General features: G+C 43.9%; 1 protein-coding gene and 1 long non-coding RNA gene across 3 annotated transcripts; one reads left to right on the top strand and one right to left on the bottom strand.

Annotated features, from left to right (window-relative positions):
* Positions 1-728: 728 nt before the first annotated feature.
* On the bottom strand, positions 729-27,632 carry PHRF1 (PHD and ring finger domains 1). Of its 2 annotated transcripts, none has more exons than XM_064714634.1 (18): positions 27,498-27,632; positions 21,613-21,836; positions 21,163-21,285; positions 19,583-19,815; positions 18,552-18,635; positions 17,480-17,601; positions 15,757-15,854; positions 15,040-15,212; positions 13,487-13,616; positions 13,041-13,180; positions 12,064-12,251; positions 11,207-11,326; positions 9,183-9,337; positions 5,557-8,331; positions 4,727-4,878; positions 3,996-4,256; positions 2,815-2,943; positions 729-1,679 (listed from the first exon to the last, which is right to left on the bottom strand). In XM_064714634.1, the coding sequence occupies exons 2-18, from the start codon at positions 21,701-21,703 to the stop codon at positions 1,545-1,547; spliced, it is 5,109 nt and encodes a 1,702-aa protein (XP_064570704.1). In that variant the 5' UTR covers positions 21,704-21,836; positions 27,498-27,632; the 3' UTR covers positions 729-1,544. The 2 variants fall into 2 exon arrangements, with proteins under 2 accessions (XP_064570704.1, XP_064570705.1); XM_064714635.1 differs by having other exon boundaries at positions 4,802-4,878.
* Positions 25,223-26,919, top strand: LOC135448016 (uncharacterized). Its single transcript, XR_010440380.1, has 3 exons — positions 25,223-25,476; positions 26,488-26,519; positions 26,695-26,919. It is a non-coding gene; the product is annotated as an uncharacterized LOC135448016 (long non-coding RNA).
* Positions 27,633-27,887: the final 255 nt, after the last annotated feature.

Below are 27,887 nucleotides of genomic sequence, written 5' to 3'. Positions count from 1 at the left end.
TCCAAGTTTAGCTTGAAAACTTCTCTGCCTCTGTTCTTCTGCAGTTAGGACTGTGTCTTTTCCAAAAATCTGCAAAGCAACTCCATAGTTATCACTTTCTTACGGTCCATCCAGGCTGCACTTCCATAGAGGAAGCATAAAGAACCAATGAAGATTAACTCCAAAATGCTCAGGATTCATCCATAAACACTCCTCCAGCACAGTGAGTGACAGGAGTGAAGCACTGTGCCAGTCCATACACTACTGGTATATAGGCTTGTTTTGTTTAAATAATAAAAAAATAAAAGCTCCAAACCAGTTCCTGTGAAGGGAAAGCCAGCTTCTGAGTTGTACCTTACTGGTTTTCTCTTCAATTTCTCTGTGAAACATCTCCTCCCTAGCAGGATTTGATGGGGAATGATTCAAATCAGGTTCAAGGGTGCTGTATCATTTAAGGGCCTGTATTTCAGACGGTCACTTAAACAGATCTGCTGCTCTGCAGTACCTGCAGGCAAGGAGTTCTGCTAAAGCCATCAAGATGAAGCCAGACTGTGTGCTGGAATCCTTTGATTCTTGATAGGAATCTGCAGTCCTCCTGCAGAGGAGGAGGGACAATTACTGATCCAACTCCAATCCTCTTCCACAAGCACAGTATTCCTTATGCAAGAGCCACGCCTGCAGCTTTACATGGAACAGCCAGGCCAAGAGGCAAATGCAAGACAAACAAATGACACCCGCTACAGGACAAAAACCATTCAAAATAACTTTATAAACTCTGTCACATTTCTGCTTTGTACATCAGTTCAACCTTATCCTTCGGGTTTGTTACGGAAAATTGACAATGCTTGCTTTTTGTTTCGCTTTTCCTGAAAGGCAGACACAAAACCAGCCATCAGTGCATTATTTACACAAGTGCAACACAATCTCCCACCCCAAAATTAATTTTTTTCACTAACAAGGTACTTCCAAGAGAATGCAAATAAACACCACAGCTTGAGCAGTGTTTCTGAAGTCAGTTTATAAAGGTTAGGTCATTTCTGCAATCCCCAAATACCAGAGCGAGTAAAGCTTCGCTCGCCATCCAACAGGCTAAAAATACAACATTTCAAGTATTAAATCAGAGATTTCTAAAGACAATCCATATTTTGATAAATAAACACAAGGGAAACAGTATACAGCTCTCAATATACTGTATGAAAAGTGGTGTCCAGTTTCAAACTTTTGCAAGACAAGTGCACAGCCCAAAAATGTGATCAAGTAACCCTGAAAACTGCAGCAATCCGGGAGTTCCAAACATGAATCTCTTCTGTGCTTCCCCTCGAATTACTCTGCTGGTCTGAGGCATTTGATTGTTATTTAGTTCTACAGCTGTAGGTAATCCAAAAGAATTCCTAAAATCATTCCCATATGGAAACAATTCAAGAGAAGGTTCCATAGATAAAGTCTATTATCATCTTGTTTCTCTGCACTCCGCTTGCAATGGGATGCAACTGCAGGCCTGTTATTCCCATAGTGTCCACAGCTAGGACAAGTTCAGTCCAAGTCATGCTGGCTGTGGCTTGCTCTCAGTTTTCCACTTCACGTGTGTCTTCACCATCAGTTTTCTTATGTTTCCTCATATGTTTGTATTTTTCCACATATGCCTTCACCAGGTTAGCCACCTTCATAGGGTTGATCTCTCCACTTTTGCTGTGGCAGATCTGCAGGGGATCAGAAAGGGCACTTGGTCAACGACAGCAGCTCAGGCAAGTGGCAGAGAGGCCCTAAGCTGCCCAGGGAGCCAATTCCTGCACAGACCCCCAAGGCCCATAGCAGGGTAAATAAGCAGAAAACAAAGACAAGAGCAGCATTTTTTCTTCAAGCATTTCAGGAATGGCCCATAGCTTATCTACAGAGCACCAACTGAAGGCAGAGGCATCTCAAAGCAAAAAGATTCATTTTTACTACAGGCTTTTCCACCCATCCATCCAGTTTTACACAACATGTGGTAACCAAGGAAGTGTTGATATCCCAGTTTTGGGATGTTTTTGAAGAAGTAATGCTCAGATTAAAAGAATGTCAGTTCTGAGAACATATTTTGAGACAGGGAAGAAAGAACAGACCCTACACAAGTTACTTTATCTCTCTTCAGGGAGGAGTTCAGAATGACTTCAGCAGCAATTGGCACTGCTCAGCTCTCTCACAAACATATGGGTCACACAGAAGATGTGAAATTGCAGCCATTACCTTGGGGTTTTTTATTTATGATGGAATTTCTCAGTGACAGCAAGAATGCAGAGCAGGGAGAAATTACAGCTCTCTGAGGTATCAATTAACTGCCTTGACCACTGACTGCATCTTTTGTAGCCATGATCTACTCAGTACTAAGATTTGAGAGAAAAGCTCGTCTCAGCAAAATTGCAAGACCCTCTTCCAAGGTTCAGGGACACCACGGATGCTCAAGGACCTATTGCACAAAGTATTTTCTCACTTTATCAGAAACAGCTAGAATTCTGGCTGAAGTTCCTCATGAGGGAGATTTGACCATTCTTACCCAGGGCAGATACCATGTAACATTTCAGCTCATGCAACTGAAGCTCATCAACGTTCAGGTCCACTGAAAACATGACCTCATAAAAGGAACAGACTGACAGCTCTCATCAATGGCACCAGAGAGTCTGGCTTAAAGCAACTACTGCTTCACCACAGGAGTGCACAGTATGAGTCAGGGTCCAAAGATCTGCTAGCCCAGTTATGGCAGGTAATTGCTGAAATGGCAAGTGCAATCTAAAGCACTGCCACTATGTAATGACCTGCCCAGCTCCTCCTCTCCACTCCCTTTCACTGGGCCCTCACCTTCTGCACTGCTTTCCGAAGGATGCTCTTGTACTCCTCCTTTGTAATCTCCCTCTTCTGGTAAAAAGGTTTGATGGCAAGTTTCACTTCTTCCACAGCCCTTTCTTGCATGTGAAGCTTCTTCATGTACTGCACAGGAAAGAGAACTTCATTACCTTGTGCTGTCTTGGGAATGGTTTCTGAATCTGTTTTTTTAGAAACGCTCAAACAACGAAAATTCTCATTTCACAATTTTAACAACCCAAGTAATCACCTCAAAGTGATTTCCTTTACTGTCAATTACTGTCTTGAAACAAATACCAGTTTGTGCTATGAGGAGCCCTTGCTTTATGTAACATGTGTTTTAAGCAAGTGACTACAATGTGGACTTCCTGGTTTTGGTCCCCTCCCTTCCTTCCAACAACTCTAAATTAAACATACATCCAACAAAAGGCATCAGATTCTAAAAACAGCAAATCACAACTGTCAATATAAGGCTTCAGATAGCTCTAAAGACAATGTGAAAAGTGCAGAGTTGCCTATGAAGTAATGATTACAGGTGCCATCAAAACAAGTTTATAAAAACTTGCTCATAATTGGAGGCTCAGAGTGAAATGCATCTTACAATTTGGTTTTATGGCATGAAGCAAAATAACAGCCTAAGTTGTTTTCCTTCTTGTGTTAGCATCCACTGTGCCTAGAGCAGATGGTCTGAGCAGCAAACCTAAAACTCAGCAGCAAGGGACTTGCACTGAAAGATCTCCACAGTGTTTTACTACCTTTGCATTTTCAGTGCTGATAAGGAACAAAATACAGCCCCACATCTTTATAGGACTATTATGAGAATGGACATTAATTTCAAAGCTGGAGGGGAAATGAAAAAACCAAGTGTTTAGAGAAACTTGGACACTGTGGTTTCTGGAAAGTCCCCTCCAAATATTCACATAAGAAATTTTCAGAACTTTAAGAAAGTATTTCAGATGTTTTAATCCCTCTATGTCCTATTGAGATGAACCAATAGAAAGCAGATGAAATGAAATAAATCCCAAATGAATTCAAGGAGAGGATTGCCTGCTGCTCTTGAATTAGCACAGTCAGTCAGCAAAACCATCAGGGCTGGGAACATACAGTACAGAAAATTAAAAATCTTCCAAATGAAAAAGTTCAAATAAACAGCTCATTAATTTTATGCATTCACTCACCTCCTCGTTTTTTGTTTTATCCACTGGAGGTTTGGGTGCTTTGATCTGTTCCTCTGCACTTCCAACAGAAGCAGCTTGGATTCCCGGCTCGGATGCCGTAGCCAGGCTGCCCGGCTCTGGGGTCAGGCTCTGTCCTGCCACACAGCCCAGAGCTGGAAGACTGCCCTGCATGATGAACTGAACCGTGGGCTGGCTCACTGGGGCGTAGGGGGGCAGGCTGGAGGGCAGGGCTGCTGCCAGAGGGATGTTCTGGCAGTACACCTGTGGAACAGACACCGCTCTGTAAAGGCCTGTGCTGACAACACACAGCATCACAGCAGGGTCCTCAGAGCACCTTTATCCACCACCAGCTGCCAGCAGCCCCAATCCCCTTTTAGCTGCTGGGCAGCACAGACTGATGGCTTAGACCAAGGCTACTAAGCCAACATTTACAGCCTGATGACAGTCAGGAAGAAGCTCATAGTTTCTCAGGCAGCACTGTCCTTCTGCAAGCTAGTGCTGAAAGCAGAAGCTGCAGGTACAGAGCCAAATTAAAAGATGATACATTTCTTCAAATGTAAGGAGCACCTGAGAGATTAAATGACAGGAGGATTGCTGAGGTGTAGAGGCTACATGAAATGTACCACACGCAGAGGAAGGCACACTGCCATGAGAGGAGAGTGGTGCACAACGAGGGCACAGATGAGATGGGATGCCTTCCATGACAGGTGGGTGCTGGAATAGGAACCAACCTGAGAGGAATCTAGATCAGGAAACATAGGCTCGGGAATCATATAATTGGTTGGAGGAGGCTCATTGAACTGCACCTGATTTAACGTTTGGTTCAAGTCCTCTGCTTTCCAGGCCCCTTCTTTTGCTCGCTGCAGTTTGTAAAACGGCATCCCTAGGTAACCCAAGGGAAGGAAAAGAAAACATCTTAACAAAGAACAAAATAATTGGTCAAAGATTCAAACCCAATTCTATTTTAAGAATTAAAATAAAAAGCATCTAACAACAAAACTAGCAATAAAAGGATTTAGTATTCGTATTTTAAAGCTTCTGATAATAGAGAACTTCTCATCCCCTTCAGCAATTGCTTTCTACTGGGTTCTCTGTTGAGAGTAACCAACAAGAACAAATGTCAACACAAATAGCACAGGTTCCCAAGCCAAACTGTTTCTGGCTTAGCAGCATTCACAGGAGTGAGCTGCAGAGACCTGTCATCCTCCTTGGTTTTGAGAAACATTTATAAAGTCTGAAGGCAAAGCAAGTGTTCCAGTTAAGTGCAGAAAGGTGGGACATGGGCTGCCAGCTCAGAGATGGGGTTGCTGCACGTGTTTCACGAGCGAACAAGCTGCCACTGGCTGAGCTGTGCTGACAGCACGTCCTCTCCAATTCATTAACACAACTCACCTCGTGATTTCAACCAGTGCAAAACGCCAGCTCTCAGGATTGCAAACCACAGCATCATCCCAGCTCAGATGACAGAGCTCTTACACTACAACCACGTTTGGCCAGGCACCAAAAACCTAAGCCTTATACAGCCTGTTCAACTGCAGTTTGTTTTCCAAAAGAAACTTACTTGGAGCTTTTCCAGCAGACAATGTGCCACTTTCCTCCTCTTGAAGATTCCAGGTAACTCTTTTCACTGGTGCTTTTGACTTCAAGGCAGGACCCTGAGGTACCACGTCCAGTTCAGGTTTAGTGAAATTACTTGTATTTTCATTGGAGACAAGGCACTCCTCCTTAACCTCTCTCACACAATCTGCAACTTTGCTTCTGGATGAGCTTTGAATTGGTGCAGCCTCAGCTGGAACATGCACGATAACTTCTTTCTTTGGTGGTTGTTCCATCAGAGATGGACATAATGCAGTATTTTCTATTTTAACTGTAATCTCTAAGTTTGTATTGCTACAGCTACCAAGCACAGCTGCATCGGTACTATTTATTAAGTCTGTTTCAGCAAAAGAATCCACATCACCAATTGGGGCACAAATGTTTGTGATCTCTGGTGCAGGGAATGCAGTTTCACTGCTCCCTTCCTGACAGATGGGCTCTGCCTTTATAGTTTCTTGGACCTCTCTCAGCTGAACTGGGCTCTCAGTCTGTATTTCCTCAAGTTTGACATTTGGTTGGATGGTTATGGAAAGCCCTTCTAATACTAGCTCCTCTTTTGGCTCTTGTTTCAGAGAATGGGGTTCCTCCAGACACCTGGTCACATTTGCAGCTGGAGGTTTTTGATCCTTTTCTGGAGCAGGAGGAAGCAAGGTCTCTTTTGATCTGTGTTTCCTTTCTTTGGAACGTGATCGGGATCGCGCTCTTTTTTCCTTCGATTTGCTGCTTTTGCGCTCCCAAGATTGAGACGCAGACCGAGACCGAGACCTCCACTTTCTCCTCTCCCGAGATCTGGATCTCGATCTCTTTCTGTCCCTTGACTTCAAACTACTTTCTTTATCATACCTCTCGTAGCTTTTGTCCCTCCTGTGCTTCCGCCTTTTAGTCCTCTCAGCGCTGTTCGACCGGGAGCGGTCCCTGCGCCTTGATCTCGAGCGAGAGCGCCTTTTCTTTTTCCTATTTTCATAAAAATCAGAAGTACTTCCAGGACTACCCGAACGTGACCTAGATTTCCTTCTGTCCCTAGACCAAGAAGTTTTTGCCTTTTTATCCTTGGTTTTATCCTTTGTTTTCTTTTTTTTTGATCGTTCGTGACTGCTAGAACGGTCAGTAGAAGACCTCCTGCTCTTGGATTTTAACGTGTGTGTTTTGCTGTGCTCTTCCCCACCTGACCAAGAGGTAGATCTGGAGCTTCGGTCCCTTGAGTGTGCTCTATCTCTTGACTCTGAACGTGATCTCTTATGCTCTTTGACAAGTGCTTTTTTCCTTTTCATCTTCTTCTTGCTTCGGGAGCTGGAGTTTGAACAGGATCTAGAACGTGATCGCCTCTCTGCTTGTTCTACTTTTTGGACTTTCTGCTGCTCATCACTTTTTGAGGGACTATCTGGTTCTATTTTTACATTAATATTAGGTCTAATCAATTCCTCAGCATTAAAGAAGACATTGGGTCCTTCTCTGCTTTCCTCCTTTAAACACTTTGTATTAGAAACTTCCTTAACAGCAGATGAAGTGCAAGGACTGCTCAGGACATCTTCCTCATCCACATTATCTCGTTCCTCCGTATCAGAGATCTGTTCTACAATCCTGCTTGCCACTGTCACCTCATCACGAGACTCTGTGTTACTAGATGGCACGTCAGAGTCAGTCCCAGATCCAAATATATTTTCTACCCTGTATGGGGTGAAACGACGGACAGTTTGAAATGTTTGAACTTTGGGATTTTCAATGGAAATAGTCCTGGTGATATTAGTTAGTGGGATCCCTGAGCCAAGCCTTTCAGGACTGCTGTTTGCTGAACTCGAGTCCGATCCTGTTGGCTCAAAGGGATCATAGATTTCACTTTTGACCTGCTTTTTCTTCACTGAGAAAAGCGGCGAAGGACTCTCCTTCTGCTGCACTTCATCATCCACAGGGCGGAAGGTATTACAAAATCCTGGGTTAGCCAGCCTGCTGGAATGTCCTGTGTTCCCAGGAATATTGATTTTAAAACTCTCAAAAGAGCCTGGGCCTTTTCCCCTCGAAGTGCCCAGCAGCGATGAACTGCTAGAGCCGCCGGGATGGGTGGAGAAAGAGACCCCGCTTGGACGTGCCTGTTGCTGTGGTTCCTTGGAATTTGACTTCTGACTTTCCACCCTGCTACCCTTTCCTGGCTGACTAGTGCTCTCCTTGCCAGTCAGCTGGGTTATACAGGAGCTGGGGATATTACAGCTTTGGCTTCCTGCAGGTTCCGGCTCCACCTGCTTGCTGCTGGTTTCTTTTTTAATCTTTGGTATCCTGGGAAGCTCAAAGATGTCAATTCTCTGGGAAGGTGGTTTTACTGGCTGCCTCAAAGTTACAGCTTTTGAGCCAGAATTCAAGTTACAGCTCAGGGGCTTTGAAGACGAATCAGTGGGTACAAAGTTTTTAGATTTTCCATTAAATCTGGGTATTTCATCTAACTTTGAGCCATGCCTGCTCAAAGTTGCTGTATTCTGAGTCTGGACAGACCTGGGTGTCATTGAATATTCTGATTTTACAGCTGCCTTTTCCGGTGCAGTCTGTGCAGGGCTTGCTGCAGACTCACTCCTGCTCAGTGAGGGTGCTGAGAACAAGGCAGTGGAGCGGGTACCCAGTCCTGAGGAGACGCAAGGCCTGGCCATGGAGCTGCCTGCTGTGGTCCCTGAGAGCGCTGCACTTGGGGGGCTGGTATGCCCTGAACCATCCTCCACTCTGGAGTCACTGCCTGATTTCCTGTGAAACGGAGCTATGGCACACAAACAGACAATTCAGCTTTTCAGGACACATCCAGACATTTTCTGCCAATGTTAACAGAAGTACTGAGCTAATTATTTTAAGTTCCACTGTGGTTTGCAGACATGACACACATAATAAGGAAGTCCAACAGCTCTTTTGGTCAGGTACTCACAGTTTAGTGCCACACACCACATCTTTGAGGAAAACACTAACAATTTAGGAATGAAATTATTCTGTTCTGTGGATATCACCTGATTAGTGCTTATTATCCTGTAGCTGCTGATTGACAGAAATGACTATAAGAGAGGATGTTAGAGGTACTTAATTTAAGAATAAAGCTCTAAGTTTCAACTTGAACAGATTCTTTTCTAGTAATACCATGCCAAGGGAGGACACAGCTGGAGATGATAGCACATATTTAGAACTCTACTTTTGCAAAGAAATTTCTTGCTAAGGTCCTTCATCCTGTTCTTCAAACTGAAGTACAGATCACAGGCATGGCAGCAGTGCATGACACATGCCAGAAAAACTAGGTCCTAAAATAACTCTGGTCTATCCAGTCCTACATTTTTTATAACAAAGCAAAGCATGGTATCACTGTGCAGCTCTTTTGAAAGAAGAAAACCATTAAAAATAAAATCCTCCAGTATCATCTCAGGTCTCATTTAAACACACAAGCAACACTATTTCAGAACATCCATCTTATACAATAGATGACTGTTGGCAGCTACTGAATTTATCCTACATATTCTGAGGCTCAGTAAGAGTATCCCCAAGCTCAAAGCTATGCAGCCTGTAGGATCAGGGCAGATGTGGATGAAACAAAGAGGCAAATGGCACTGAGATGTGCCAAGTCCTTACCTTCCTTCTTTGCTGTCAGTGAACCATCTCTGTTGATGACAACATCTGAACTGCTCATCATGAGAAGGCTCTGTCCAGACAGAATACTTCCCAACAGATCAGGCACAGGAGCAGCTTCTGCTTCTTGATCAGGACTCAAGGCAGGCACGCTGCTTCTGCATGTTTCAGAGGGGTTACATTTCCTTTACTCTTACAGCACTTGTTCTATACACACATATTACATTAAAAAGAAACCAAAGTCAAGGGCATAAACAGAGATCAGCCAGGGAAGTTCACTTGTAGTTTTGGCTTCACTAGAGTCATTCAGTCCCCATCTTTCTCTGACAAACAGAAGGTGAAGCTTTTACTGACTTCCTACAGGAGTAACACAAGATAAGAAAGTAATCATATCTGAGACTTTTGGTTAGCAAATGCTGGTTCTCACTGTGTTATATATCAACACTAATTTTCCAGTGCATTTAAAATGCATATTTTGGAGTTTAAACCACTGATTACCACTTCAGAGCTATTTCTAGCCTAGCTGCCTCTCTTGCCCCTACTAAATCACAAACACAAAAGTATTCCTCAGGCCTTCACTTCAAACTAAAAAAAATGACAGAGCTTGAACCAGTGTTTAACCACAAGGCGCCACTGGTGGGGGTAGCTAAGAGCATGGCATAGAGCAATTACACTGAAAACCAACGGCAATGCTCCCACACACAGGACAGCACAAACACTCTCCGTTATGCTTTGCTCAATCTTATGAAGATGGTTTAAGTTCTCAGTTCTTGAAATATAGACTGATAAGGTGTTTCTGGTGCTGTTTCTAGTGTTTCAGTTTTTCTCTCTTTGATTTTGTGTTGATGGGATTTGGGGAGTTGTTTTGTTTGAGTTTGCTAAAAAACTTCCAAAGGGACCCAGCTCTTTGAGGGAGCTAGATTTCATTTCTGTATGATAACAAAGCAAACTGTATTAAAATAGTGTACACCAAACACCTGTAATAACATACAACAGAATGGCAAAATGGGAACACTAAAGGAATAAGCTGCTAAGGCTAGACCAGGAAACTCAGTGCAGCCCAGACCAATGGAGCCTTTAGAAGAGCTGAGTATCAGCTACAGAGTTCTATCTTCTAATCAATATGCTACTCACATAACTCTGAGGACATGGAAAGCTTCTTGAAAGGCGCCCTTCAGGAGTGACACCAAGTTATCACGGAAATAGACTGCCTTAATCCTGAGACACTAACTTTCACTGTAAGTCAGATGCATTAGAGGGCAGCTATGGAACCCTTTCACACCTTTAACCACTTAAGCTGAGCTCCCTTTTTTCTTCTTTTCAGCTCCCTCAGCCTTGCAGTTTTCTGTGACTCTATTGGTACCTGCCTCAGTGACTTTCCTCATCCCTTTTCTTCTCATTATGCTCCCAGCTCCCTGTGTCCTATCCCTCAGCCCTGAGGGAAAATTCACTGTGGCTGCCAGTGGGGGGCAGCCAGGGCTCCCTGGCCTTGGCAGGCTGGCAACACACAGCAAAGCCATTGTTAAACTGCAGGGTCAAAGCAAGCTTCTCCTCAATTTTCTGAGCTCCAACAAACAGCAGAATTGGGTGAGGTGGGTACAGCCCTCACATCCTCAGGATGTGCAGTTGGATTCCCCAGGCCTCTCGAAGAAGCAAGTGTTTTTTTAAAGGTTAATGACACTGGAATTTAAAACATACTAATGGGGTTAATAAATAGTCACAAACCAGAAAGTAAGAAGAGTTGGATGAGGGTGGAAATATGAATTTTAAATTTCAACAGTAATGTTAAAGGTATGATGAAAGAGCCTATGTGTTCAAAATAAAAAGAATTCTTGCACAAATTGATGTGGTTATTCATCTATAATGAATAAATTTATCTATAATAAATTGTGCAGGCATGCACGTACACACATGCACTTTTTAGAAGACGGGGTAAGAAAAGGGTTAAACAGAGAGGATCACTAGGTTCATTCTTCTGTTAGGGTCATTAGACAACTAAGAATAATAAAATAGCAATGGACTTTTACCTGGGAAGTCCCACAGAAACGGGTCTAGCTACAGGACGGTGAGACCTCAGTGCTGACTGGGAGAGAACTCTCCTTTTGGCACTCACTGGTGAATCTGGATTTGCAGGAACCTCTTCATTACTGTGATAAAACATGAACCCTGAAATTGTCTGAAATGTTTTTCACATCAAAGAGATGATACCGCTATGACAGATACAGCTAGAGAGTATCATATGTTTTATCATGATATATTAAAAAATATTGGTACAATATACTTATTTTCTGTTCTGCCTAAATAGAACAGCTTGATTCAAACAGCAGAGACTCAAGTGTGTATTTTCATATCTAAAATGTTAAATGGACAATTTTCTTTTATGAAAGGATCAAAAAGAAGTATTCAGTGGAAAACTACATTTCACCAACATTAATTTCAGATTCCCCCCTCCCCAAAAATTCAAAGTTTATGAGTGGCATCAATGGCACAGTAAGATTTGGCACAGTAAGATTTCTCCTGAATTTGAAATGTCTGGAAAAGTGAAGGTAAGAAAAGGAGAAACATGGAAGATTCCATTTAATTTTGTGGGTTTTAGGACTGAACTCCTTCAGATTCTAACCTTTCAAAAACCCCACAGATCTTACTGGAAGTTTTCAGGAGGCTGATTATTTCAGAAAACCACTTTAGAGGAGGCTGATTCCTTACAAGTTTAGTAACTCAGCCCAGAAGGAAAGAAAGAACAGGTCATAAGGTGTTACCATGGGTTGTGTACCCAAAGCTGCCTTCAGATGTGAGATTCACACTCTGCACGGAGCTGTCTGCACAAACAACCCAACAGCTGTTAAATTACCAGGTCCCTGATCACAATCCAGAGATCTCTCACCTTTCATAAGGATCCAACTCATATGGATCTCCAAACACAGAGAGGGAAGCTGCACCAATATCTGCTCTCATCAGCCCCAGCGAGGGCTCAGCTGGTTTGTACATGGAAGGAAGTGAGGCCCCACGCACAGGTTTACTGAGACCAAGGGTTCTTGCAATACGGGAGCGAGAAGTAACCTCATTTTTTCCCTGCACAGACAAAGAGACTGGGTTATTTAAGTTAGGGCAGGTAAATTTGTGTTTAAAGCACCAAATTCTTCACTTAAGCTGTGTACAGTCATCAGGTTACTACCATCACCAGCACAAGTGGTGTGCATTTATTGTCTATGCTTGTTTAAAAGCATTCATGAAACTTGTAACTATGGCCGAGACTGCATGCATCAGATATAAGTGACCAGATAAATTAAGCTTCTCAAAATCTTTAATAATGTCAACTCAAAATTGTTGGTTCCTTATTAAATGCTGGAGTTCTGGCTCTAAGGTGTAGACTCTAGTTAAAGTAGCTGACAAAAAGAATCAAGCTGGTGCAGAGTAATCTGCAGAGTAATTTACAAGAGAACACTACCCACAGCTGAAAGGGATTTTAAGAGCTCTTACAGCTAATAAACTGGGTTTGCAACAACACAGCCACAAACACCCACAGCCTAGTCTTACAAAGAATAGGTGCTGGCAATTTTAACTGAGCTTGCATCAGTACCAAGTAAACACTACAGCTGAATGGCAAGGCAGGACACAAATCCTGCAGGACATCCTTTACAATCTGATCCCTACAGTCCAGGTAACAGGATATGTCAGCATAGAAGTTGCAATTCACTTCCACATACAGCATCTTTCTGGAGTACCCTGGACACATCCTGCACAGACTCCCACCAGAAATAAAGGTGCCTGCGACCATTGAAAGGTGGCATTTCTTCCAGCTGAATCCCATGTTATAGAGGGCTGAAAAAGGCAGGCACTGACTGGCAGAAACTCACTCACATGTGATCTTACTCTCGTCTTTTTCCCCCTTCTCTTCTTTGTCACACGCTTGCGCCTCTTCAGCTGTGTCCCTGAACTCTTCTTCCCAGCAGCAGATTTCTTCTGAGTTCTTTTTTTGCCTCCTGCTTTCTTCCGCCTTCCTGATGGGACAAAACCCAACAATCTGGCTAAGTGCTGGCACTGTATTTTACACTGTACTCCCCTTCCTGTCCCCTCACAACACACAAAGCAGCTCAGAGAGACATACAGCACATCACCAACAGCACAGCAGGAAAAGTGACATCCTTAGGAATAAGTTAAAAACCATCTTCATGACACTTCTAGGCAGAGGGGGTCGAGGGAAAGAAAATGCACATGGGATACCTCCACAGCTGTGCAGGTGTGGCAGCACACAGGTGATGTATTTTGCAGGATTCAGGCCCCCCTGAGTTGCCTGATGTCCTTACCAGTTTTCCTCTTCTGCCTGGTGGGAGCGCGTGGTGCCAGGGGACGCTGGTAGATGGCTGTGTTCAGGCCTGCCACCACTGCCTCAATTGTTTCATCCAGAAGGGAGGACATCAGGTACCCTGGCACGTGCTGTGGGGAGGATAGAACATACACCATACAGTCAGCAGCATTTACTTATAAAATGGATTTGAGAATCAAATGAGGAAACCCCTCACATCACCAAGCTGCCACTTAAGCAATTATGTCACTTTTCTAATCTACTGACTGGCATATTAAGGACCTTGCTGTTCAGCCTCCTTCAGAGTTACACGCATGCTCCCAGCTTCTCAAAACTTACACTCCCTCAAACAGTGGAATTATGCTTCAGTCAACTCAAGGTATGAGCCAAAATAAGATGCACTTTTGTTCAGAGACAAAGGCAATAAATAACAGTGCCTTTCTAGGTACAGTTTGTAATCACCCCTGCACACTGAGAAGTGGAGCTAGGAACAGCTCTTGAGTGGGAAGTCCTGGGTTCCCAGGATTACACTACCATGGAGTAGTAAAGTCCCCATGCACCATCCCTCTCACCCACAGGAAGTGACTCCACACTACTTCTAAAACAAGTAGGGAAGGAAAGAAAAATAACAACAGTTACCTTGCAGAGTCTTTCACTTCAAACTACACTTTCCTCTATTTTTTCAACATAGAGCCCTGACTACTCAGCTGTAATTGCTTAACAACAATGAATCAAATAATTCATCAACTTCTTCTATTTTATTAACTCTTCTAAAGTTAAAATTGAAACACCTGGGTTTGGAGACAGTGGGGTTTGGCAGTCAAATAATATCATCTCCATTAAGGAGGACATAATGAATTTAACAACTGCTAAAGCCTTCTGGGAAGTCCTTAAATCAAGGGAAAATGTGATAACAACTTAAGGTGAGCTGGATCTTAGTTCATGGCAGCTATCTCAAACTATACTTAATACAGTAAGACAGGGACCCTGTGTATTTGGGATACTCTCCTGCATAGATTCTCTAGTACTGTTAATGTGTTTGAACTCATGTGGCCACATTATTGAGGACACTAACATCTGGTTTTTTTCTCTTCTAACAAGGGACTGATTTTCGCAAACACAGAAACCTTAAAAATGCAAAATTTTTCTCTTTAATTGGACTGAAGGCAGTCAACATGTTCTACTGCTATGGGCAAGGAGGTAGGAGGACAAAAGAAAATAAACAACTGTCAAATAAACATGCTAAAAAAACAGAAGTGGTGCACAAACTTTGTATTAATAGCCACTAGGAATAAAAATAAAATGTTGCTCAGACCAGAGGGTCATAAAAATGCAGGCTAAGAGAGGAAGCTGCTGCAGCATTTCAAAATAGAGCATCTTGGTCATGTGCCGTACTCCATTTGCACATACTGCACATCTCAGATTAAAAGAGCTCCACAGCTACCAAGCACTGTGCTATGGACAGCCACCACAGCCAGCAGAGCTACTGAAACGGGGCTGGTTTCAGTGAGCCTTGCCCAGGGCTGTGCAGAGCCCCTGGGAGTGCCCCGATACCTGGATCTGCCGCGCCGTGGTGATGCGGTTCCTGTTCACGGTGGCGCGGACGCGCTCGCTCTGCCGAGTCCGGGCGATGGCCCGCGTCCGCACGTGAGGCCGGAGCCTGCTGGTGGTGGGGACAACATCGGCCATCAGGGCAGCCACCTCCTCCTCACTGACGTGATCTGCATCTTCAACGAGAACAGCATGAGGTTACTTGTCTTTCTACACGTGAAATAATTTGAAGAATTTCAGACAAAAAAAAAATCAGCATTCTCTTTCTTAAACCAATCACCACCACAGGCAGCCATTACCCTCTCGAAAGGAAATGAGCACAGACACCATTGCTTCAGACTGTTATCACAGTATAGCACTTTTCTAGGTAACAGAAATTGCTGCTACCTTGGCAATCTGAGGTCAGGACACTAATAAATTCTTTCCAATGTAAGTCAGTGCAGTCACACTATGGTGCTGGGATTGCCTTGGAAAGGTTAAAGGATGCTTACAAGAAGCAGTTCCACAGGTTGTAACTGCAGATGAAAATCTTCATAAACAAGATCCTCTCATCAGTCAAGAGTTCAAGTCTAATCTAAGGTTCATGAGAGAATGCTTATCAAAACAACTTGAAACAGATAAAGCCAAGAGGTTAAACATGCCTTCAAAACACCACATGATTCACATTATCCAACCTGGGAGAAAAATATTTACTTTGAGTGGCTACCACAAAACCCTTACCTGCAGCACCATTGGCACCCATGGGGGCACAGGCAGGGCAGAACCATTCATCTACAGGGACTTCACTCAGAGGAGGATTAAGGCATTCCATGTGATACCTTGAGGGGAAAAAACCCAGAAAATCAAACAATATGCTCCTTACCAAGGGAAGACAGCATTTCACTTCTATCCAGTGCTACATATGGCAGATTCATTTTCTTCAGCCTGAAACTATGGTTTATGCATCTGTTCTACCAATCTGCAGAGAAACAATGCTACCTGATAGCTACACAAAGGTCTTTGGTTCTAGATGGTATTTTCATCACTTTAAGCTCAAAAAAATCTCAGAAAACTGAGCGTTTTCCCCTCACTGTGTGGTGAATCACGTGCCATTTGAACTCAAGCTGCAAGAAATGTGCAGAGCCAAAACTGATGGTGGCAAGAGAAGTACAGAGGCGCTGGGGAGACAGACAACCAAGAAACAACATCAGTTTCCTGATGAAGCTGATGAGCCAACACAATATTAACAGTGCTCATGCTTATGAGCATTTGAGGCAAGCTATTCTACATTTTTCTAGAGTTAATCTCAGCCATGGAGAGCTAGTAAAGACTGCAAGTTCTTTTATCAGGAAGTTCTTCTGGAACTGCTTACTCTAGAAATCAAGCATATATAAAGAACTTACTTAAGGAAAAGGAAACAAAAATCAAACACCTGTATCAAACTAGAAATAACAATACATTTAAAAACTATAGTAACTGTAGGGAGATCAGTAAAATCTGAAGCAATTCAGAGTTTGCTTCAGATTGAGAGAGGCTTATGGAAATTCAGAAAGAACTTGAATATGAGACGTGTATGAAATGCTGTTTTGGCTTAATATTTCAACCTCAAGTGTTCTGATGGTACTCTTAACAATCTTTAGTGTTCCTGATTTTGTCTTTTTCCCAGAACATGAATCAGTGTATATGTGTGTATGGTCAGTGTATCAGTGTGTATAGACATGGAACACAAAGGAAAAACTAGACTTACCAGATGTCTAGTTAGCTTGGTAGAAGTAATTTTTGAAAAATTATTTTACATACTCTACTAGTATCTCTCTTTGTTCAGTGGGTAATTTCTGACATCTTCAAAGTGATAATGCTGGAAGACTGATTAAGCAGCCCAAGGGCTTTAAATTCTAGCAGAAAACAGTAGGGCCAGAGCTGTGTTCAAGTATATTCACGACTCTACTTAAACATTCATTTTATTAATCAAGGAGAGGACAGAAACAGAAGCAAGCAAGAGTAAGAGAATCATTTAAGAGCTGTGGCTCTAAAGAAAATTCTCAACATTTCCCAAAACTGTGGATCTTAAGTACTTCTCCTGCACAGCACTACTGCCCAGTCACTTGGAACAAGTCATGCATCCTCTCCTCAAGGAGACATAAAGCATGTAAGGTTCTACTCTTCCCACACCCAGATGTTGCATGGATAAGCCCAAACACCTTCATCACTTGAAGGTGTGGTCATCTGTTTTGGTGCCCTGCAGCCTTGATGTGTGCAGGACTCTCCACACAAACATTGCTAAATGACCAGGAAAGGATCCATCACATCATGGGGATGGAAGCCTGCACTAGACCACATGGATACACAGCTGGCCACATGGTGAGCCTGAAGAGAGCAGCAAGGGGCAGCCTGCATACCAGACAGTGCCTGAGGACCCCACTCTGGCTACGTGCAATCATGCAGGTTCATTTCAGCCTCTTACCCTGCGTCGCAGCCATCGCAGAGCAGCAGGCGATCCTCGCGGTCACTCCGGCCACACACCTCACAGAACGTTGGATCATCCTCTCCATCAGTGCCCTGAGTTTTTGTGTTCTCAACAGGAATCTAAATAAAACAGGGATTCACAGTTTATGCAGAATGTGGCACTTTTTGAAACCCACTGTCACACTAACAATAGTACCTACAGCAAATCTACAAGTGAGGAACCAAAATAGACCTGAACCTTCACTTTGCTCTTTCAGCACACCTAGGGCATGATCAAATACCTGACAACATCTACTTAACTTGTCTACTGTCAGGCACAAATGGCTGTAGAAAACTGCATTTTAAGAATAGGCAAAACAAAAATCCACAAATAAGATCAAAAGTAGTCAAACAAACAAAAAGATGCAAAAAACGAGACTAAAGAAGAGAGCAAACTCTGCCTCCTATATTACCTCAATGTTAACTCTCACTTCTGTTAAAATGCAAACAATAATAAACCATCAGTTTATGAAAACAAAGCATCAAACCCCTAAATGTCCCCTGGAAACCAACACCTTTCTGATATCAATTAAGAGCAGTGACAACTCTTTAATGTTCTTTTGTGAGCAATTACTGGCACACTCAACCAGTGCCCTTCAGGGCTCTCCTACTGCCTTGTGCCTCTCTCCCCCTTCAAACCCAACTGCTACACAGCATTGCTGGCAGCAGCACATAAGGAAGAGATCATGGAAAGTCTAGATTATTCCTATTCATCCTATAACAGCACTTGAAGAATGCAAGGCACTTTCCACACGCAGACAGGGTTATTCATGCAGAACAGTTTTCAGTCAAATGTCCATTATACAAAAGAGGCAGTTACAAAAAACACCCATTTTCCACCACCACAAATTGCAGAAAGTAAGGTTAAGGAGGAAAAAAAAAAGTCACAGTTCCTTACAAGGCAAATTCAAAATAAGAAAAAAATAATTCATTCAGATAGCAAGCACTACATAAACAGCCTAGAAGTGTAAACTTTTGAATAACAATGTTGTGCCAAATGGCCTGGTTGTTTGCTATAGTCAAAGGCTTACCTTTTTTAAGATTTTACCACCAAAACGTGCCCGAATGTTAATGTAATTAAAGAGGATTCGATCCACTGGACAAGAGTTTGCATTCTAGGAAAAAAAAAATTCCCAATACAGTTAATAAGTGCATCACTTTATTCAAATTTTTAAAAGTAATCTTAAATTATTAATGTAATAAGCATTAAATTAATGTAGTAGTCATTTTAACAGCTATTGATCTTGACATTTCAAGTACATTAAACTGACTTATCTGGTTTACAAACAACATGTTCTATTACACACGCATTTTTAGAGAAGCATCTATTTTACTGAAGCAATTTAGTTATTATTCAACTGCCAGCAACATCAAAATTCTTCCAAACATTGCCTTGAAATAGTGCTCATGTTTTAAGTCATTTACTTTCCTTTGCACAATGAGTAACTAGAAATGGTTTAAAAATATATTCAGTAAGAGCGATTTATTTGCTTTTTAAAAAACTTAATCACCACTGCTACTGCTGCATGCACTGTAAGTTTTGTTGTAATTCTCACCCTGGATTATGACTATGGCAACTAGACAGGTGGCAAGGAACTCTGACTGAAAAGTGAATTCACAGCAAGCACTGATTGTCAGTGTTCTTTTGCATATTTTCTATGCTTAGATGTTCAGGGTTGCAACAGATCCCAATCCAATGGTCACAATACAGAACTCAAGAAAATATAAAGATAGATATGCAGATATATCCAAGCATAGAGAAAAATTAGTACCTCAACTTGAAAAAACAAAAGAACTGTAGATGCCCACAAACACACTTGGTTGTGACCTTACACCTTGCAGAGAACAGAACAAATCAGGACAGGTACAAGAAAAACAGATCCAAACTTCAAACATGAATCCTGCCAAACAGAGCAGTAACCCAAGTCTGTTTAAAAAAGCTTAAGAAAGCAAATAACAATATGACAGTGTTTTGTTCTCATTACAGGACAACAGCATGATCACAGGGGATGGGGCAGAGCACACCAGAACACCACAGGACACCACAGACAAAACAGCTCACCTTAGACCACTCCACAATGCAGTCCAAGCAGAAGTAATGGGAGCAGCTCTCAGGAGTCCCAACGGCCTGATCCCTAAATGTGTTGAGGCAAATGGGGCAGTTTTCACCATCCTCATCAGAGGAGAGGCTCACTCCGTTCAAGTGTGGCTCTGGTTTCGAAGAATCAGCCATTCCTTCCATAGTGGCCTCATTTTCGTCCTCCTCTTCTCCCTCCTCCTCATCATCTTCACAATCTTAAGAAGTGAGAGATAAAAAACAGCTTGTGTGTGCTGCAAGCCTCATCAAAGGGGACAGAGGGGGTGGGCAGGACAGGGGTCCAGTTCACAGAACATTCCAAGTAAGCTTATTTTATGAGGCTGCAGGGGTCAAGCACAGTCTCCCCAGTTTAAGGCAATATTTTTTGCTGTTTTCTTGCTTCCTAAATCCCTTCACTAAAAAGCAATGGATTACTCTGGTGAAAAATAAAGCCTGATAATGTAAGTAGTCTTGCAAGAGATTAAAATCACAGACACCAGAAAAGCAAAAGATTATCTAAACAAGACAGTTAAGACAGGTTAGGCTACCACTGAACAATGAAGTTAAAAAATAAAGTTATAATAAAGTTACCATGTACCCAACTTTTGTTTTTTTAAGACACATTCCAGAGGAAAAGTAGCAGCAACACAGTCTACTGCAGAACAGCAAATTAAAGATTTCACCAGTAAAGTATGATTTTGTGAGCCCAGGGATCTAAGTGCCTTAGAGACCGCTTAAAGAAGCTTGATTTTGAGTAAAATTAAGCACTCAGCACACATTGTTGAAAGGTATTTTTATTTTTAGTACAAAATACAAAGATGTGTTAGTCTTTCCCTAAAACCTGTGAATTAAGCTGATATTTTCAAGAAGCAAGAAAAAGTACTTAAAACCCAACTCACTTTGAGGGAGGACTGTTGTTGGGTTGCTTTTTTTTTATGAGAATGAGACCCTTGTCTTTTCTACTGAATTCTCCTGTCTGGACATAATAGACAATACTCTGAATGATGGATTAATGAAGCTTTTTAGCACCTGGCATCAATTTTTTGGTCTGTGTTTAAATCAGTGTAGCTAGTAACTTGGAAAACTGTGCTCTTGACTTCTCAACAAGCTTTAGAGCAGATAAAAATCTATTTTTGTCTATCCAAATATTAATTTAAGTGTAGCAGTTTCAGAAGTACATGTATCTTCAGAACTTCCTATCACAGCATCCACTTTAGAGCCCCATGCCAAAGCAAACTAACAAGCATGCTTTTCATAAGAGAAAAAAAGCATGAGCCATTGCTGCAACTTTGACTTTTTTTCCTCCTCATGCTGGGGCAGAGTTCACTCCTGCTGACTACAACTCCACTGCTTTGGACAGCACTCTTCAAACATGCAAATGCTTTAAAAGTTTAGAAATTGGGCACTATTACTTGTTTGCTTATTACTGCAGGATTTTGGCATCGGCCTGACAGAACAGCATCTGTGGATTTACATTTCATTGTTAGTTTCCGGAAGAACAGCTTTCATCTTGCTCTTCCTCAGTTATTAAAAAATGCCTGTTAAGGCACATGAACAGAGCTTACCTTCTGTTTCTTCATCTTCACTTTCTTCCTTGTCCTCTCCACCTCCCTCTTCCTCAGTGTCATTATCTTCCTCTTCACTACCAGTATCATCTTCTGAATCCCAGCTATTCCCACCATTGCTTTCTTAAAAACAGAACAGAAGAGAAGAGGAGAGGAAACACTTATTTGAGGCAGACATACAGGCAGAACAGCCCCTCATCAAGGCATTATGGATGAAGTGAACTCCCAGATTTCTGCAGTGGTATCAAAGCTGCCCATCTGGAGAAACTCCAGGGAAGCATGCCAGCGGTCTGATACACACACAAGCAATGAAGTGAAGCAAAACAAAAAAATTGTCAGGGAAAAGGTGACAAATGGTCACAAATACATCTTTATCAGCCTTCTGAGGGTAAATCAATAGGTTCTACAACCTCAAAGGAGAAAGGTGCATGCTCAGAGAGCCCCATTTACCTGTTTCGCTGAGGAGGGCCAGACACTGCCTCTTGCCCTTTCCCAGAGCAGCGTTCCTGTTGATCAGCTCATCCTGGCTGTCATCGTCCATGGCGGGGCATGGGAGCCCCTGCAGGCGGCAGGGGCAGGGGGGGAGTGCAGAGCTCCAGCAGCAGGACAGGCAGGCTGGCACAGGGCAGGGCCGGCACCAGGCGGGCACAGAGCGTCGGGCGCATCCGCGAGACCTGAGTGCGAGAGGGGACACGGCTCCTGCACCGCTGAGCGGCCTTCCCCCAGCTCACAGGGGGCCACGGGCAAGCAGCTGCTGCTGTGTGAGGCTCCACAGCCCTGCTGAGCTGCATCAAAGCAGCTGCTGTGAAAATCAGTGCACGTGAGAGATTCAGCTGCATCCTGGGCTCCTGGATGACAGCGAAAGGTATAACCACAACTCCCCACTGAAAATAACAATAGAAAACCTACAAACACTAAAACCATCCCATGGACCAGCAATTCACCGCAAAACTGAAGGGATCAGAGGCCCTTTGAACAAAGCGTAACAGGATGACAATATGTTTTTGGAATCAAAAATACTCCACCTTGCCTGATTGAAAAAAAGAATAAAAACTAGGTAGTTTAAATCCTTTATTTTATAAAAAGGGCCTTTGCACAGCTCTGTCAAGAAATAGAGAAGTTGAAGACCCCACAACCATTACTCCACGGAAAAGATAAGATCTGATTTAGTGCATATTAATGCAATCACATTAATTGCTGTGCATCAGCACAGACTGGCAGTAAAACTGACAGATACTGGGAGATGTTGCATGATCCAAATTCATAATGACAATTAAATCAGAGCTTTTAACATATAATGCTACAAAGCATTAAGGCAGACAGACCCCTCGCAAGCTTCTATAAGCAAGTAATGAAAATATATAATTAATAGACACTTAAAGCTAGGTGTCATATCTCAATATGAAAAAGAAAAGGATTCTTTTATAAGAGTGGTAAAGAAGTTTCAATCAGGTGCTCTTCTCCCACTCTCCCTGCTCCCCATTACATATTTTGCATATTAAGAGATTTTTTGGAACAAAACACTATGTTTTATTCAAGTGCTCTTAATCTGTACCTTTGCACACTCCCTCTTTAAGCCACACAGCACAGCTTTGCACCAGAGAGCCTTAAAAATGTAGGTTCTACTAAAGTAGACCAAACTACAAATGGAGTCTTCAGTGGTCAGGGAAAAAAAAACCCAGCAAACTCTAAACAAAGAATACTAAATTTCAACACAACTAAGTTCCCATAAAGATTTCTCCTAATTTCAGTAAGAATTTTGCCTAAACACAGGCTTACGTTTTTATTTGTGGCTGTTAACATGAGCGTTTAAAAAACTGTTTAAAAACAATTTATGTTGGCTGAAAATACACAGACTCATCAAAAGCCAGTCACTCCATGATGCAACTGAAAAAAATACAAAGAAACACCCGGAATTTTTCAAGTTTCAGCAGTGCGTACGTATGAATTATTCAAGCTGAAACTCAATTATATAATACCCTGCCAAAAGCTCAGTTAGCTACAGCAATGCAAAGCTCGTGGTGAGGTGAGGGGCAGGACACAAAAAGGGAAGGACTGGCAGCAGCAGTCCCCCGGCAGGGCAGGGCAGGCACGGGTTCCACCCGAGCATTTGCTCTGTGCAGAACCAGGGCTGCTGCTCCAGGGGCACCTTGTGGAGCAGAGCGGTCCCGGCCGGGCTGGCACGGCCACAGCCAGGCAGCCACCGCGCTCCTGAGCCCCTGAGGGTGAGGGAGGGAGGGCAACCACAGCACAGCTCACCCAAAGCGCGGATGAGCCTCTGCTTCACTACGGCCATTACCTTGCTTTCCCTGCTCTCCAGTCCTCAAAGCAAAGGAAGATCGTTGTTGCAAAAAGTGATTCCTACAAGCCTCAGTTCTGACCAACACACACCTTGCTACATCTCCATACATTTCCAAGCATGCATTTCTTCACTGTAGTGGAATAAAACCACTACCTGTGGTATTTTTGCCTTGCTACCCCATGGAAAGCTATCCTTTAGGCACAGAGGTGAACAAATCAGCACTTGTGACTTGACAATCTAAACTGACATATTTATGCTGCAAATGCAAGCTTGTACTTTGCTCAGAGGCAAAACTCTGAGTTAAAGAAAATCTGATATTGCAGCAAACAATCAAATCTTCAAATCCTGTCAGTAAAAAAAGTCTGTTTTGTGGCTAGCTGGGAAGTGACAAGGAGAAACCAAGCGATGAAGAGATGAAGTGGATTTGAGATTTCTAAGCACATCACAAATATTACTTTACAAACAACCTTTTCCAAACTGGGCAGCTGCTCTTAAGAAAAAAAGAAGGAAACCATGGCTGACTCTACACCTATCTATTTTTTAAGAATAATAAGCAGCATTTCCCAGTTGTTGGGTTTTTTCACAGGAGACATTTCAAACAAATTGCCACTGTGAAACACAAATACATTCATGATAACTTCAGAGAGTTCACCCACCTGTACAAAAGCCCTGTTTTCTCCAGCACTTAGCATACCAGAATTTTTCTAACCCCCCTGAGCCACAACTAGCAAATACAAAATAGATGGAAAGCATTTTTATTATTAAGTTAACCAAGAAGTTTCTTTGAGGAGGGGATGACAGTCATTCCTCCAAGGCAACCCTTAACTCTGCACTTCTGTAACACAAAAGGCCAGACTGCTAAAAAGCAACCAGTTATCCCTGAAGGCCATTTGACTCAGGGAACTACAGCTGCTTTTAGTTTTGGGGCTGTGGCACCCAACCCTTTGCTGCTGGGTCACTTGGAAACTGCCATGGGGTGCAGTACTCCCCATACAGCACTTGAGCTGCAAGCAGCTCTCACATGCACCAATCCTCCCTTCTGCATCCCACTTTGTAAGTCTGTCAGAGGAATTTAGGAAGGAACAGAGATGCAGGGTAACCTAGCCTTGTACTCAATAGCACTGATGCTTTCAGCAATCCCCACCTCAGTTCCTCGGGCAGGTGCCTCAGGCACTCACACAGTTTATCTACCCAGGCTCTGGATTACAGCTCGCACACAAGGCTGGCTGAAGGCAGGCACCATCCTCCCTCCTCCTTAACATCCCCTGTTTTCAAATTCTCACTTGCGGAACTCTACACAAACATCAAACCACAGATGCAAGGAGTGCATGGCAGGTGTTCGATCGCTCTGCTCGCACCAGCGCTCTCCCCAGGGCTCAGCTCGGCACGGCCCAGCCGGGTTTGCTCCCAGGGCTGTGTCCCTGTGGCAGCACAGGCTCTGCTGCAGGACACGCTGCAAGCCCAGGCTTTGCTGCTAAGACAGATTACACTTTTACACACAGATGCCTTAAGTCATTTTAATAGTACAGTCAAAGAGCAATTACAAATACCTTCTTCAAGCTGTATTAGCAACAGGGCTTTCTGCTGGCTTCAACAACAGAGAAGATTAAGTGCTTCCTCCAGAACAAGTGTTTATCAAACAAGCACTTCAGGAAACATTTAGCTTTTTGAACTGAAGTCCTTATGCATTACCACAGATGAGTATTTTAATGCAGCTGGAGTATGTTCCAGCAAGAAGGCAAGCACAGGAGAAGGCAAGAGTATGTTCTTGAGGAACATCAGGAGGAGGCACAGCCTGCAAAGGACACAGGAGCTCCACCTCCCTGACACAAAGCCCACCGAGCTCTGCAGCAGCGAGTGCCTCTCCCAGCACGGGCACTTTCCCTCCTAGCACCAGCCCATCTCCTCCTCCACCAACTGTCAGGCACCTTCTGCATTTTTTAGAAAGAGAAGAGCTACTACAGATGGCATTTACTTTCACCTCCTTGGGTAACACTCAGGATTATTTGCAGGTGAAGAAGTTTCTCACAGAATTTACTCACAGGGTGGTTTTGAATGCTGATCTAATTACATGGGCCACTACTGAGCCATCATGCTCTAAGGAACACTTATAACTATATTTAAGCCTACTAAATTTTCAAACATTTGGGCTTTCAGTTCTCATTGGCACATCTGTTTTATTGGCTTGTTGGGGAAGGGGTTTTGGTTGTGTTTTTTCTTGGTTTTGTTTTTTTTTCCCCAATCAACTAAATAATTCAGTTCTCTCCGGAAAAGCAATGTCACACATCAGAAATCATTTAACTTTGTTTACAATTTCATATGCTACAGTCAATGAAAGAAAGTTAGAGCTGTCAAAATCATTGCTGCACCCAGCTGGAAAAAATCTGGTTATGGTGTGACTACTATCTGCCATCACCACATTCCAAAGGTAAATTAAGACAACTTGGCAGGGAAATAATTCAGATTAACAAGACACTCCTACAGCCCAGAGTTGTGCACTGCCAATCCAGTATGCACAGACAGCTTCAAAAAGTCCCCTAAATCTAAATTTAGATCCCTGTTTAAATTACAAAAAAAAAAAAAAAAAAACCTCTTAAATACCACTAATCAGAACTGCCTATGCAATAATTTAAGTGGAAGCACGCAAGAACCTAACAGATAAGTCACAGAAAATTAATCCTGAGGTAGGTAAGGAAGTGCTTATCTGCCACCCATCCCAGCCCTGCCCTAAATTTAGCCACCCTGAATTCCAGGATGAAAACTGCCCACCAAAGCTTCCCCAGGAGCTGACAGTGCACTCTTTAGGGAGTTTGTAATGCAAACAAAGCAACACACGGGTTTTGCAAAAGCATTTTGAAAGTACAGCATCTTACCCAGAGGAGCAGCTAAGCATTTTGCACCTCTATATTCATAGCAGCAGCCAAGCTGTATGGAATTCCCAGCCTCCAATTCCTTGCAGCCACTGGCTCTGCTTCCAGCTGTGAATTAACTACAATTCTGCTCATCCTCCTCTTTCTTTACAGGCCTCTTTTCTTAGGAAGAGTCACCCTTACTGGTGAGTTCCCTTTCAGGATCAGTCTTTCACACCAGTCCCATGTTTAGCTACAGCTTCCCCTGCTGTTTATGGGAACGACTGTGGGAAAATCAAAAACCACAACAAAAACCAACAAACCCAAACAAACAAGTAAACTCAAACAAAAAGCTCACACACTTTCATATTCTGTGCACAGCCCTACGGAGAAAGACCCCAACAGACACCCCTGAAACACACCAGCAACACACGACGTGGCAACAACCTGCAGGAAAAACAGCGAATGGAACTACAAACATCCCACCCACCCCACTGTCACCCAACGTGGGGCGGCCAGGGCAAGGCACCGCTGACCCAGCTTAGAACCTCTCCGTAGGCACAGCTCCCTCAAGGCAAAGTTAAAACTAAACGTGGCCTTGCGATAAGCTAATACACGATTAAAAAAAAAAAAAAAAAAAAAAAAGCTTGCACGCAGCTCCTGATTTGTACTTGTCAGCAGATAACTCTTCCAACACCCGTGTGTGTGTGCACACCAGCAGTGGGAACGGGCGGGAGGAGGGAGAAGGGACGGGGGAAAGGGACAGGCGCGGACACAACACGCCGGAAACCCCGCGGGTTTTGTTTAGTCCCCTCGCTGTATTTCTACACGCACTTGGTACATTTATTCGGGTCTCTGCCGCAGCAAAGGCAGCGGCACGGCTCCCGAGCCCGCTCGGCCCTTCTGCATCCCGCGGGACGCTCCCATGGGAACCCGGCGAGCACCCGGGGCCAGCCCGAGCCGGGGCTGCCCTCCCGTGGAAGCGTCTCTCGTCGGAGAACAACGCAATAAACCAATGAAACTGCTGCCGTCGTTGCTGTTTATGAGAGCGACACTGAAGGAGCGACCGGGGCAGTTCCCCGCCGGAGCGGGGGTCGGCCGCTCCGCCAATTCCCACGGCCCGGCCCCCCGGCCCGGCCCGGCCCCCACCCCGCGCGCAGGCCCCGCCCGGCCCGGGCACTCACCGAGGGGCAGCCTCCGCTCACATCCCGGCCGGAGACGCCCGGTGCCCGCTCGCAGCCGGGACCCCGCGGCCGCCGCGCCCCCGGAAGCGCTGTGGAAACACTGGCGGGTCACGGGGCGGCAGCAGGCGCAACCACCGCGCCTGCCGCGGGGGGGGGGCGGGGCGAACCATTCGGGTGACGGGGGGAAGGCGGCCGCGGGGATGAACCATTGCGGAGGGGACGCGCGGGCTGTACCACTGCGGGGCCGCGGGAGGACCGGGCCGCACCTCTCGGTCCCTGCGGGCAGCGCCGGTCCCGCTCCGGCCGCTTCCGGTTGCTGCATGGGAACAGGGTTAGCGGGGGTGACCGGCATCCCTCCGCCGGTGTACACAGGCTTTCTGAGGGGAAAGC

Source organism: Zonotrichia leucophrys, chromosome 5 (assembly GCF_028769735.1).
Source record: "Zonotrichia leucophrys gambelii isolate GWCS_2022_RI chromosome 5, RI_Zleu_2.0, whole genome shotgun sequence".
Classification (NCBI taxonomy): Eukaryota; Metazoa; Chordata; class Aves; order Passeriformes; family Passerellidae; genus Zonotrichia; species Zonotrichia leucophrys.
The sequence above is the reverse complement of the archived record's forward strand: the minus strand, read 5'-3'. Positions and strand labels throughout refer to the sequence as shown.

Bases quoted from the DNA above. Each gene is read 5' to 3' on its own strand.
- PHRF1 (XM_064714634.1), bottom strand. From the start codon at position 21,703: ATGGACGATGACAGCCAGGATGAGCTGATCAACAGGAACGCTGCTCTG. The intron at 19,816-21,162 runs GTAAGCTCTGTT...TCACTTCTTAAG, and splicing joins TGAAGATGAAGAAACAGAAG to ATTGTGAAGATGATGAGGAG. The intron at 4,879-5,556 runs GTAAGTTTCTTT...TGGGTTACCTAG, and splicing joins GTCTGCTGGAAAAGCTCCAA to GGATGCCGTTTTACAAACTG.